This window comes from Macrobrachium nipponense, chromosome 3 (genome assembly GCF_015104395.2).
Source record: "Macrobrachium nipponense isolate FS-2020 chromosome 3, ASM1510439v2, whole genome shotgun sequence".
NCBI classification, from domain to species: Eukaryota; Metazoa; Arthropoda; class Malacostraca; order Decapoda; family Palaemonidae; genus Macrobrachium; species Macrobrachium nipponense.
Window position 1 is genome coordinate 112,610,615 of NC_087202.1, and position 14,525 is coordinate 112,625,139.

General features: G+C 36.0%; 1 protein-coding gene across 15 annotated transcripts in view; it reads left to right on the top strand.

Moving 5' to 3' along the window:
- The window catches only part of LOC135221971 (cyclin-dependent kinase 14-like), a 237,740-nt gene extending 224,951 nt beyond the window's left edge, over positions 1–12,789 (top strand). For all 15 annotated transcript variants that reach the window (XM_064260040.1, XM_064260041.1, XM_064260043.1 and 12 more), the window contains 6 exons: positions 5,007–5,181; positions 6,257–6,443; positions 6,715–6,929; positions 8,729–8,890; positions 9,244–9,334; positions 10,076–12,789. In XM_064260040.1, the coding sequence (XP_064116110.1) occupies positions 5,007–5,181; positions 6,257–6,443; positions 6,715–6,929; positions 8,729–8,890; positions 9,244–9,334; positions 10,076–10,179 (934 nt within the window). In that variant the 3' untranslated portion in view covers positions 10,180–12,789. The remainder of the gene's footprint in view (positions 1–5,006; positions 5,182–6,256; positions 6,444–6,714; positions 6,930–8,728; positions 8,891–9,243; positions 9,335–10,075) is intronic.
- The last annotated feature ends 1,736 nt before the right edge of the window (positions 12,790–14,525 follow it).

Genomic DNA, 14,525 nt, shown 5'->3' on the forward strand with positions numbered 1-14,525 from the left:
GAGACAGACTAAAGAACTAGCCAGCGATGACACATGGCAATGGCTACTGAGGGGAGAGCTCAAGAAGGAAACTGAAGGAATGATAACAGTGGCACAAGATCAAGCCCTAAGAACCAGATATGTCCAAAGAACGATAGATGGAAATAACATCTCTCCCATATGTAGGAAGTGCAATACGAAAAATGAGAACATAAACCACATAGCAAGCGAATGTCCGGCACTTGCACAGAACCAGTACAAAAAGAGGCATGATTCAGTGGCAAAAGCCCTCCACTGGAGCCTGTGCAAGAAACACCAGCTACCTTGCAGTAATAAGTGGTACGAACACCAACCTGAAGGAGTGATAGAAAACGATCAGACAAAGATCCTCTGGGACTATGGTATCAGAACAGATAGGGTGATACGTGCAAATAGACCAGACGTGAAGTTGATTGACAAAATCAAGAAGAAAGTATCACTCATTGATGTCGCAATACCATGGGACACCAGAGTTGAAGAGAAAGAAAGGGAAAAAATGGATAAGTATCAAGACCTGAAAATAGAAATAAGAAGGATATGGGATATGCCAGTGGAAATTGTACCCATAATCATAGGAACACTAGGCACGATCCCAAGATCCCTGAAAAGGAATCTGGAAAAACTAGAGGCTGAAGTAACTCCAGGACGCATGCAGAAGAGTGTGATCCTAGAAATGGCGCACATAGTAAGAAAAGTGATGGACTCCTAAGGAGGCAGGATGCAACCCGGAACCCTACACTATAAATATGTACCACCCAGTCGAATTAGAGGACTGTGATGAGCAAAAAAAAAAAAAATAATAATAATAATATATTTAGGAAGCAGACCCTCTCTCAAGCTTACTTTATTAAAAGTAATGGCTACTTCAGCAGCGTTACACTTGTAGAGATTCTTCTCTATTTTGCGAATAGCAGCTTTTTCCGTGCTACTTAAACAGGCTAGTAGAGCGCCTATAGAGGTCATGGTCAAATACAGGGTCAAAATAGGTGTATATATTTGAATTTTATAGATAAACTATGATACCATAGTCATCAAAGTCATTAACGATTCTCTCTCTCTCTCTCTCTCTCTCTCTCTCTCTCTCTCTCTCTCTCTCTCTCTTTCTTAAAGCGAGCTTTCGTCTGGAGCTGCCAGACATCCTCGGGCTGGGAAGCTGAGGGTGGACTGATCTTGGTGTGGTGTCCTTCCTCCTTATATCTGTGGTTGCAGGGGGTCTGCCTCATGCTTGTCTCATATTGGCTGGTGGCGGTGAGTCTTCGTTTTCATTGGTTGCCTGAGCCAGGTCTCAAGCCACTTTCTTCGAGCCGATGGTTGCGATCCTGCATATCCTGCAGCCGTCTGGACCTCCTGACCAGTGCTGTAATGTTGATGGGCGTTGCGCTACGCTGTGAGACGTCACGGCTAATTTGATTTACATCGGCTGCAGGAGTGCCTCGTTCGGGGGCGTTGTCTTCCGTGGAGTTGTCTTGATCGGTGGTGTCATTGTTGGTGACAGGTCTTCTCATACTCGTAGGGAGGAGAAATTCTTCCTGCATCGTATTCAGTGTAGGTTTTGTTTGCTGGATGAGGAGCGCCTCCAGCAGGCGCAACCGACGGGCATCAGGGGCCTTCCCGATGATTTTCGTGTTCTGTATGATGACGTCCCAGGAGATGGCCTCCTGATGTTTGGTGTGGGCGTGATTCTTGATAGCCCCCTCTTGGGCGTGGCACGAAAGTCTCTTTGACAGGCGCATGGTAGTCATACCTACGTAGGCGCTGCTGCATTCGCGGACTGGGCATGTATACTGGTACACTACATGCGTCTGCTTCAGGGGTTCTCGTACCTGTGGAGAGGGGTTATTTTTCATAATAAGGTCGCGCGTCCTCTGATTCTGGTAATATATGATTAGGTTGATATTCTTGGTGTCGTCAGTCGGGGATACATTTTCAGAGATAATTTTCTTAATGGAGTCCTCTTCTTCACGGTAATGGGAAATCATGAAGGCTTTGTAGTACAGCTTGATATTATCCTGTGGGAGGGGCTGCGGGCTCTCACTACCTACCATTTCTCCAGGGCTGTGCGGACTTCCTTGCTGATTAATTTATTTGAGTACCCATTATTTACAAGTACTTGGGAGGCGCGGTCAAGTTCTTGGTGAGTGTCCTGCCAGGTTGAGCAGTGGGAGAGGGCCCTCCTAACAAAGGCCCTGACAGTGGTGCTTTTGAATCTGGCGGGGCACTCGCTGTCTCCGTTGAGGCAAAGTCCCAGATTGGTCTTCTTTGTGTAGACTGAAGTACAGAGACCGTCTTCCATCTTGCTTACAAGGATGTCGAGGCAGGGGAGCCGATCGTCGGAGCTGTGTTTGACTTTGTAGTTCAGCACACTGCACTGCTGAAATGCTTGACGGAGGGCTGCTACCTCATCCTCGGCGTCAACTTGCACAAAGATGTCGTCAATATAGCATCCATATCTGAGGGGTTGCTGCATCCTGGCGAAGACCCGTTCCTCCACGGTGCCCATATAAAAGTTAGTGAAGAGGACCCCCAGTGGGGAGCCCATTGCTACGCCGTCCTTCTGGCGGAACATCTGGCCACGGTGGGTGGAGAAAGGGGCCTTCTTCGTGCAGATCTCCAGCAGCATACTGAGCGAGGCTTCCGGTATGTTGAGGGGTGCTGTCGATTGATTCCTGTAGACACGATCAAGGATTATATCTTTGGTTTCATCGACAGGCATGTTAATGAATAGGGACTCCACGTCCAGCGAGGCGATAATCCCGGTACCAGGGGCATCCTTAATGGCTTCTAAGAATTCTGCCGAAGACTGCAGGCTGTACCGACTCGGGACGTAAGGGGTCAAAATTTGGTTGAGGCGTTTAGCCAAAGCATATGTAGGGGCGGGCGTCTGGCCGATGATCGGCCGGAGGGGGTTCCTTGTTTGTGGGTTTTTGCATTACCATATAAATAACCCAGGCTGTGGTCTCCTTGTATGGGCGGGAGGTGCACAGCGTTTGTCGCAGCATTCACTGCGCTGATGAGTCCGTTAGCCTCCCTCTTGATGTTGTCTGTCGGGTTCCTTGTCAGGTGCTCGAACTTGCTCTCGGCAGACAAAATAGCATCCAGCTTCTCGTGATATTCGGCAGTATCAATCAAGATGTGATGCTCACTTTCTCCTTCAGTTCTTTCGCTGCTTTCTTCATCTCCTTGGTGAGGATCCCGTTGGAGTGCGAGCCCCTCTCTGTAAGAGCTTCAGCAAGTAGGAGGGTTTGAAGGGCGTCGGTAGTTCTCACGATGCTCCGGGCTTCGAGTTGCTGGATGGAGTCTAGGAGCAACTCAATTTTGAGTCTCTTGTCATGAGGAAGGACACCACACCAAGATCAGTCCACCCTCAGCTTCCCAGCCCGAGGATGTCTGGCAGCTCCAGATGAAAGCTCGCTTTAAGAGAGAGAGAGAGAGAGAGAGAGAGAGAGAGAGAGAGAGAGAGAGAGAGAATCATTAATGACTTTGATGACTATGGTATCATAGTTTATCTGTAAAATTCAAATACTGTATATACACCTATTTTGACCCTGTATTTGACTGTGACCTCTATAGGTACTCTACTAGCCTGTTTAAGTAGCACAGAAAAAGCCGCTATTCGCAAAATACAGAAGAATCTCTACAAGTGTAATGCTGCTGAAGTAGCCATTACTTGTAATAGAATAATAATAATATAATAATAATACGTAATAATAATAATAATAATAATAATAATAATAATAATAATAATAATAATAATAATAATAATAATAAAAGTAATAATTATAATAATGATAATAATGATAATAATCCAAAGAACAATAGGTGCAAATAACATCTTACCCATATGCAGAAGTGTAATAAGAAAACGAGAGCAAATGTCTGACTCTTTTCACAGAACCAGTACAAAAAGAGGCATGATTCAGTAGCAAAAGCCCTCCACTGGAGCCTGTGCAAGAAACACTAGCCAGCTTGTAGTAATAAGTGGTACGAACACCAACCTGAGGGAGTGATAGAAAACCTTGCTGGTTTTGCAGTACCATGGGACATCAGAACAGAAGAGAAAGAGGGAGAAAAAATTTATAAGTATCTAACATCAGAATAGAAGAGAAAGAAAGAGAAAAAATGTGCAAGTATCTGGACCTGAAAATAGAAATAAGAAGGATATGGGATATGTCTGTGGAAATTGTACCCATAATCATAAGGATACTAGCCACGATCCCAAGATCCCAGAAAAGGAACTTAGACAAGCTAGATGCCGAAGTAGCTCCAGGACTCGTGCAGAAGAGTGCGTTATGTACTAGAGACAGCGCACATAGTGAGAAAAGTAATGGACTCCTAAGAAGACAGGATGTAACCCTGAACCCCACACTCTAAAAATCACCCAGTCGAATAGAATGACTTTGAAATACTAAAAAAAAATATAAAAAATCTATTAATAATAATAATCATAATAATAATTTACATCACACTCTATATCCCTATTTTACCAGCATAATTACCAGTAACTTCCTTCTCACAAATGCTCTCAAATTTTTGGGCCAAAATTCAATGCTTCCACCTCGTGTGTAATCTGCATGATTGCAAGAATACACTTTTTTTATTTATATCAATATGGAGCTAGAAGATCTCATTAACCAGATGATGATATGGCCAGTTCTGAAATTATGATCACCCATGATAGTACGTACAGTGTATCCTTGACCATCACAGTAAATTGCTTGGGTAATGCGAATCAGACGTTAATCAGTGAGCAGTGACCATGACATTTCAAGAATGCAGTTGGGTATTGGTGTACCATCATGACCACTTTCTTATCTGCCAACCCTTTGTATACACAGCATCAACTTATTATAATTCTGTGTGTAAGAGTACGTAATTCCTGGCATGCCTTTGTTGCAGATCCTGAAGGTGAAGATAAATTACTCTTTCATTATATCTTCCAATCAGTTTCCATGATAAATTTTGAAGTCTCAATAATTTTTTACTTGCAGTTTGACGAATCAAGTTGTTGCTTTGAAGGAAATTCGTCTTCAGGAGGAGGAAGGTGCGCCGTTCACCGCCATCCGAGAGGCGTCTCTTCTGAAGCAACTCAAACATGCAAATATTGTTACCTTACATGACATCATTCACACGAGAGAAACACTCACATTCGTTTTTGAATATGTGGTAAGTTGTCATGTATTGTTCTTACAAGTTCTTGCATATATATTGGCCCCCCTTGGATCAACCAGTATTTGTATTCTTTTGGATCTTTAATTCACTTTTGTCCTTTTTCTGATCAAGATGTCACCATAGTCTCTCTTAAATGTTTTCCTATTGGTAAATTTTCATTTTTTATTTTGATATTTTTGTTTGGCCTTAATTAAGTAATATGATCCTTCTTATCTATGAAGTCAGTTGTAATATGTGAATTTTTATTGGTAAGAGGAGAAAACTAAATGGATTCCAGTAAGGACAAATATGTGCATAAGTACACTCATATAAAGAAGTCCAGTATGTATTGAGGTCCAAAGAAAGAAGAATGTTAAGAATAAATTTACCTGTGGCTGTTACAGCCCTAAGGTGCCAGATATTTTATGTAATGATGAATGAATGAGAGAGGTGACAATTCCTTTCAGTCAACTGTGGTCTACAGTGAATAAATAGGAATCATATCTGAATATAATATAAATTTCAGTAATAGCAAACAATTCCTACATTGAAATGGAATTAAATTCTTGTAATTGCTTGTAATTGTTAAATAACTCCAGCCTTTGAAAGAATGCTCAACCAATTTTTTTTCACTCTCTTGTTTGTCACATTTAATTTCCATACCAAAATACTTGCTCATACATATACTGATACCATAGATAAAAATAGTAAGAATATTTCTTTTGGTTGTAACAGCATATTTTAGTAGAATTTGATTATACAGTAGTTATTGTAATAGGTTCATAGATTTCAGGAACTACTACTGTGAAATTTTATTCAACAAAGGCTTTGATAAAAATCTTATGTTCTAAAGTGCAACATGTATACTGTAAGTAGTTTGTTTCCCTACAGTAAATCAGAATTACACCTCGATCTCTTTTGCAACATTTACTTATTAGTAATATGAAATGGCAGTTTGTTCATATTCAGTAGCCTATTATCCACAGCTTATGCATCACTATAACAAAAATCATGTTTCAGATTTGCACACTTTCCTTCTCCCTTTTTACTGAGTACAGTACTAAGATTTCTTTTTGCCTATTTCCAACAGCACACAGACTTATCCCAATATTTAGAAAAGCATGGGGGAGGCCTTCACCCGCGCAATGTCAAGTTGTTCCTCTTCCAACTCTTACGTGGTCTTTCATTCTGCCATCGACGTCGCATTTTGCACAGAGATATCAAACCCCAAAATCTGCTCATCTCCGAAATTGGTGAACTTAAGATTGCTGACTTCGGTAGGACTTATTTATGCACATTTTTTCTTATGTTCATAATAACAAATTAGTCATTGCTAACTATTTTATATATGCTCTCAATATACTATTTGAAATGTTCTCTTGTTACAAGTATGTTTCTTTTATGCTGATCTGTGGTCTTGGGTAGGTAAGAATATGGATTTATCAAAGACATGAGGAACTGAAAGGCTAAATTGATCCGATTACGTAGTGTGAAATGGTGTATTTTTCCCCTTAAATATGCTGTGTTCTTGTTTTAATTTATACACAGGACTCGCCCGTGCCAAGTCTGTCCCATCTCACACTTATTCCCATGAGGTGGTGACACTCTGGTATCGACCGCCAGATGTTCTTATGGGATCTACAGACTATTCTACCTCTCTAGACATGTGGGGTGTGGGATGTATATTCTCAGAAATGATCACAGGTGTTCCAGCTTTTCCAGGTGTGAGAGATATTCAAGATCAGCTGGATAAGATTTTCAAGGTAGATGGTGAATTAACTGATAAAAAAAATATGAGAGAGAGAGAGAGAGAGAGAGAGAGAGAGAGCAAGCAAGCACATGCCACATAAGATAAAGAGCAGTTGTGTCTGCCAAACAGAGGAATTTCAACTCTCAAAACCATTTTTAAACTCATTTATTTGTTTTTATAATTTCTTTGTATCGCCACATATATCAATGGAAGAAAATATTCTTAAAGATGTGTTCTCCAAAGCATTGTAGTTTTCACGCCTTTTTTTAAGCTTTTAATGCGATAGTAATTTTCATAAGTTTCTCATGAACTCAAAATCTGCTTTTTTTATGCACAGAGAATTTGAATATTGTCCAAATGTTGATACCTCTCAAATAACATAAGATGTTTACTCAGTATGAAAAATGAATGTTAATTTGTTGTGTAATTCCATGCACATACCAAAGGTATCTTGTAGAAAAATATGAAATAAGATTACCAAACAAGAGTTAAGGAATCCAAAACACTATAATAAAGTTATTGAATACCATCCCTAACCTTAAGGACAAAATATATAATGCTGTAAAGGAGATTCTTGACTGTTCAATTTACCTTATAACTGATTTATTATAAAGTTCTAAAATATTAGAGTGATATTCCTCAAATGTAACCCAGGATGAGCAGTGAGACAGTGGTGGATATGTCAACAAATGTCAATACTACTAATGGCCTATATCCTTTATTTTAAAACTCTAGACTGGAGATAGGAAAAATATTTCTTTGCAGAAGTAAAGTAGAGTTTTGCCACAAGAAAATAAATTTGGTCTTATTTTTAGTCTGGGGTATTTTTTATATATTTTAAGATATGTACATAATTAAAAGCAAAAAGCATGAATCCAGGTAGAGAAATTTTTTAAAATCTTCTGTTAAAAAATAAATCATTGTCTTACTAATGATTTGTTCAACCTAATTTTGCTTGCATAAATTTTAATGCTAGGATTTTAGACAAGTATGAAAACCATGAACTTGTTTCACTGTACTCAAAATAGTGTTCCAAGAATTTTAGCAGTATTTCATTCATGATAATATTTGAGCCCAAAATATACATTTGGTTGAATATGGAAGCCAAATCTTCTTCATAAAAGTCCTAAATTTGCACTATGACTAAATTTTTTACTTGTTCAAAATGATCATCATAACCACTTTCTAAACATTGTGTAAGATTACTAAAAGACCGTTTTGACTAGAAAGACATCAATGAACAGTATGTATACACAAGATCTAAATGTATTTTGTGATCATTCTTCCTTATCTGAACTATTATTCTTTTTATGCACTTGCTGATAATTGGGTCTGTTTTCAAGACCTTGTTAACCTGTGAATCCCTTCATGTATAACTTTAGGTTTGCCTTCTGTAATAGTGTGATTGTAAATTGGTAGCTTTTAAAGCTCTGGCAATACCTCAAATGCTATCTGATTAGTCAGACTTATAACATAGTAACCCATGTGAATAAATGAAATATTTGCTAATGCATGTTGATAAATTTTTCTTGGCATGTCCCAAGGGAACATGACAAAAATTGCACTCGTGTATGCAAATTTAGACTCGCACTACCATTAGTACTTTCCTGTATTGTTATCCACTAAACTTGTAGTTTGCTGAATTTTTAGGCATTCTTTATTATTCATAAGCTACATGGAATACATACAAAAAAAAAAGATTGCAATGTGTTTTCCATGTGATAATCAAATTTTTTTGCTTCAGCTAGGCTCACCACTACACAGTATTACAGTATTTGTTTCCACCTCATTCCCCCTCTCTCCCTCTCTTAGGTTGTTGGAACTCCCACTGAAGAAACGTGGATGGGTGTCACTCAGTTACCAAATTATAAACCACATCGGCTGGTGCTTCATCGTCCCCGCAGACTGTCTTCTCTTTTTCCCAGACTCAATGACATTCCGCATGCCGAGTCTTTAGCAACACAGTTCCTACAGGTTAGATGTTTAGTAGTTGTATGTAGTGTAGTGACAGAGGCTGTGCAAATGAGCTGGTTCATTTTGTAACAAGTTCTGGAAATCTGGCATAGACATTCAATTTGACCCATTGTATAATTGAAGTTAAACTGCCAAACTATATAAATACTACTATAGTATAGAAAAGAATATTCACATTTGCTCAATATTTATATAAATGTTTTCTGAAATGAGCACTACCACAGTTTTCACCTATAATTTTAATTGCTCCAGAATAATGAAAGAGAATTGTTAGAATATGCATATAGTGTTTTCTACTGCTCTGGCACTCTAGTCTTTTATTTTTTAAATTTGCATGATCATTTTCTTTACAGATTCAACCCAACAAACGGTTATCCTCGGAGGCTGCTCTAAGACATGTATATTTTGCAGATTTGCCTCCACATATATTTGAATTAGACCCAGGTAACTATGACAAGCAAAGCTTCTGTCTGTCTGCTGTGCTATTCTTATCTTTCATTGCTGTCCAGTTCTTTATTTTCAAGCACAATAAATGGCTAATACATTTTAGGATTAAGCTGCTTTTGGATAGGTATGATTAAATAAGTAACTTTATATACTCATTGTGCATTCTAATTTCTGAGATCTTTGATTGGTGCATTATTTACATTTCTAAAATAGGAGGTAAGATTGGACTTCTTGCATGTTAATATTTACTGTATAGAAAAAAGTACTTTTCTGAAGTAGTTCTCACTTCATGTTAATAATTACAAATCAGTATTAGTGTAAAATCTTAAATAAATCTTGAAACTTTTCTAGACTTCATTAGAAATGCAATAAATATTGCATCTTTTACTTTAATGTGTAGAAAATTGCTATACAGTTCATCCAAGGTAATTTTTTTTTTTTTTACTCAAGGATTCTTTTAATTAACAACCTTTGGCTAATTTATAGTCATCTTGTTTTAGAACAAAGCACTTGAAAAACTGATGCCATTATACTGTCTATTAGCTGAAGCCTTTAGCTAACAAACAAAATCACATGCTTACTTTTGTGATTTCTTAGTACGTATACTGTATATATGTTGGTGTAACATTCTGTGCTTGACAAGTACCGTATGTATGCCGTAGTAATGTTAAAATATCTATTTTTGCCAAATAAGAGTAAGTATTTTTAACAAAGAATGTTTTTTTTTTTACTTTACAGAGCAATCCATTTTTTCAGTGGGAGGTGTACGAATAGCTCAGGAGCTTCGCAATTACCCAACCTCAGTGATACAAGCAGCTAGAGAAATCCGTAAATTGGTATAATCCTTCTTTATTAAGATTTTATAGCTTGCTATGAACATGAAGCCATTTTTACTATCACTTCATATCCAAATGTGAATGCAGAACTCCGGAGCCCTTATTTTATTCTCAAAACCAGTTGTCATAAAATTCCAATACTATTGGTACTTGTTATGCAAAATCATTTCTGATGCCTAAATTTTCATAATGTTATTGCATTTTAAAGGTATGAATATAAAAATGGAATGAAAAGGTGTTAGAGGTTTAAAATCAAAATGATTCTGTTATACACACCCAAAGTAATATTTTGTATGCCATTCTATAAAGTATTTCTATCAAATAATATGAAAATGCAAATTAAATTGCCTGAAAATCTTTTTTAACAGTCTGGTCTTTTTGCTTTCAACTTTTCATTACTCTTATTAACTTTATTCAGATACCAGTTACTATTCAAGTTCTTCATAAATGCACATATGCTGAATTTCACCATTTTTTTGAAATGTAAATGAATGCATTATTTACAAAATGCTCGTATGCCAAGTTTGGCACTTGGTCTGAGTATGAGTGAAAAGTATTTTGAGATGTTTTGTCAAAATTGAGTAATTATACAGGATACTTGTATCTTTTGAGGTTTACATTATTTTAAGGTAAGAAAGAGTTCCAAGAACTAGGGTTTTCTGAATGTGTTATGTTGTTCTAGAATACTGTTCTAACTGTTGATCGTAGTGGAACAAAAATAAGATAAATCGTTTCGTTTAGAGTGGAAAAACTGAACGATTTAGAAATAAACTACATTCGGTGTGTGCTAAGGCTTGAAAATTATGGACAGTGAAAAAAAAAATTATGATAGGTAAAAGTAAATAGACCCATTAGTTCTTGGAATTACTTGACAGAAAAGACACAAAAAACTTGAACCTTAAATCCAGTAATCTGAAATTGCAGCTCAGTATAAGGAAATGCTGTTTGTTTCCATTTTGTTACAGAAGCCATGTAGGCTTAACTGTAAGTACTAAAAGGCAACGACAAAAATGATTACAGCTTTATGCATAATTGCCATGTTAGAAGAGATGCTTTAACAAAATGTCTATGGGAGAGAATATTTTATATAGCTTTATGGGTAACAATGATCGCTCTAAATGAAGAAATACAGGAAAATGTTTTAACGTGTTATATAGAGAACATTTATGTTAGCGATAGGAATAGACAAATGAATTCAGTGGTATGAAGATTATATTGCTACTCTAGTTTGTTAGTATTAGAGTAGATATAGCTTTAGATGTAGTTTTCAGATTTCTAAATGTATGTTATTTATATAAAACTTTGAATATGCAAAAAAACTTACAGAGCGATGCAGCTGAAGGGTTTTCAAGCTGAAATCTATAAAACATTGTTTTGAGCATTTGGTTCTTAAAAAAAGTTTGAAGACCATGTTGAAATTCGAGTGACAGAATCTATAACCTTTTGCTCAAAATACTACACTGCTTCACTTACACATGTCCATATTAAAACCCAAAGCTTTTAATTTTCCTTTGTTTTTTAATTAAACAGCTGTGGTATAAATTGTGAGCAAGTTCTACACACTACGTATACACAGTTGTAAACGATAGTTCATGGAAGCGGAAAATTCATACAATAATTTTTAGATTTCATGTCAATTTATGAGTGGCCACCTTGAATTTAATGAATGAAGTTCTGGTCCAGTTCATGAAAGGGTTCTGATCTATGGCCTTATGTACAGATTTCTTGATCCTCAATATGGAACTCTTAAATACCATGAACTATTTTGCATTTCAGCTCATCATTAAAGCACTTTATTTTAATGGTGATGAGGGGTTGTAAATTCTCAAGTTTTGTCATTCCAGAGGTAATGCGTTTTCTATGGAACTTACAATAAAGAAAAACTGCAAGTTTCTATGCAAAAAATACTGATTATTGCACATTATGATTAGTACATAGTTTTGTTTATTCAAACTTTTACCTCTTTTAATGAAAATGAAGTATTATTTCCTTCAGTCCTCATTATTTCCATCCTACATTGTCGTTGGTGCTACCTGCCTCATAACAATGCACTTGTCATTAGAATGTCATTAGAACTTGAACAACAACTATAAATTTATGTCTCATCTGGATAACTAATCTAAATTCTGTTTGCAATTATATATACAAGTGCATCATATACTATGAATTGCATTCTATCATGTTACAGATCTAAATTATTCTTTCCTACTTAGGCAGCATAATTTTCAGCTAAATTACCATAACTGATTTGATCTTTGCAAAACCTAAATTCCAAAATATAAAAAATTCTGAATGTGTGTTGTGAAAATTAATCTTTAAAGGTCATAAAAAGATCTTTAATGCTCTATTTTTATGAGTTTGCATTTATGTTGTATAGATACTGTCTGAAATACTTGCATATTACTGTTTATAAAATGTGCTGAACTCTAATGTGCTAGGCTTACAACCCCTCAAGGAACTATGTGTGTTAGATTGAAGTTTTGTTGTAATGCCTTGCTTGTACCGTAGTGCCACGTTTTTGGTTGTTTTATTTGCACTCCATACATGTACCATACACACAATTTCTATTAAAACTGTGATATTGCATTAAACACGCCGTATACCTGGCTAACTTTACTGACGCACTTGATGGCATAATGTGTACTGTATTCAATTATGACACTTTATTCAAAACAAGTATTCAAAATTTGATACACAGAAGAATAGTATTTTTTTTGTAATACTATTGAGTATTTTTTATATTAGCAAGTCTTTGGGGAATCAAACCTCCTTTGGCAGCATTGAGATATCAGTCTGATTTGGAAGTGAAACACATGAATTTTGCAACACAGGTGAAATCAAGGGTTGCATGAATTTTGCAACATAGGTCATATTAAGGGTTGCATGAATTTTACAATTCAAGTCAAATTAAGGGTTGCATCATTGTTTATCCAGGAATTCTTGTTAGAGTCAGCTCATTGAATTTAACTAAAGTATGTATATAGTGTAGGCCTATTTAAACATAGGTAACAATACAGATGTCAAAGCCACTTAGAAGTGACAAAAAAAAGATCACAAGACCTGTGTTATGATTTCTGCAGATAGAGAAGAGGAAATGGAAAGCAATATGATGCTCATACTTTGTTGGATTTTAATATTAATGTGGTTCACAAGTATCTGCTTTGGTGACATGTCCCTTCTTCAATTTTTTTTTTAACCTCATAAATCACTCTGCCTCCCACCAACGAATTTAGCTATAGTACAGAGGGTCTTCCCCTTTAGACAAAAATTAACCACAACGCACATGGACCATGTCTGATTACGAGGAGCTTTTATATATATGTATACATATATATATATATATATATATATATATATATATATATATATATTATATATATATATATATATATATATATATATATTTATAGGAGCTAATCTATGTTATATATATATATATACCTGTATGCTATATCTTATATATTATATACTGTATATATATATATATTATATATATATATATATATATATATATATATATATATATATATTTATAAGGATATATGCCACGAAGGAAAAATAAACGAAGGAGTAACTGCGAGACTTTTCGACATTTCCACGTCCTTTACTAGTTCTCCTTAGTAAAGGACGTGGAAACGTCGAAAGGCCTCGCAGTTACTCCTTCGTTTATTTTTCCTTCGTGGCATATATCTTTATTTATGGATTTATCATGTTCCTAACTTTCGTGATTCAGTTATACACATATATATATATATACGTATATATGAGAGAGAGAATCTATCTAAGAGTGTTTTTTGACTTCCTCAATAATGTATACGAAAGATAATGTTTCTCCATACCTTCTTCACTTGGTTGTGAAAGTAGTCTGTTGAAGTCAAAGCATTTTGTAATACCAACAAGAGCAACAAATACCACTTCATGACCATTTACCATGAAGCTTTATGAATAAGTTTCAAAAATAGTGATTGCTAATAATAAATGAGATCCAGTAAAACTGAGAAACACTCTGGATTGCAATCATCTTGACATTTCATAAATAAGGGATTTTCTGTAAAGGTAATCTTCAGCTTTGAATATTGGCACCTTATAAAAATGTTTCATTCTTCTGTAGCAAGAGCAGAACTACATTTGTGCATTGTGCAGGCATGAGAGCATTTAAATATGATTTTCTTTTCTGTAAGTTTGCTGAAATATGAGCTATTTATCAATATTATGTATCATATCTGTACTTGCATTTTACCTATTATTCTTCTGCTTCAAATAATTTGATTATTAATCTAATATGCTCACAGCTCACGAGAACGATTATTTCAAGTCATTACCGTAGACACTATTTACAAATGCAGAAATTG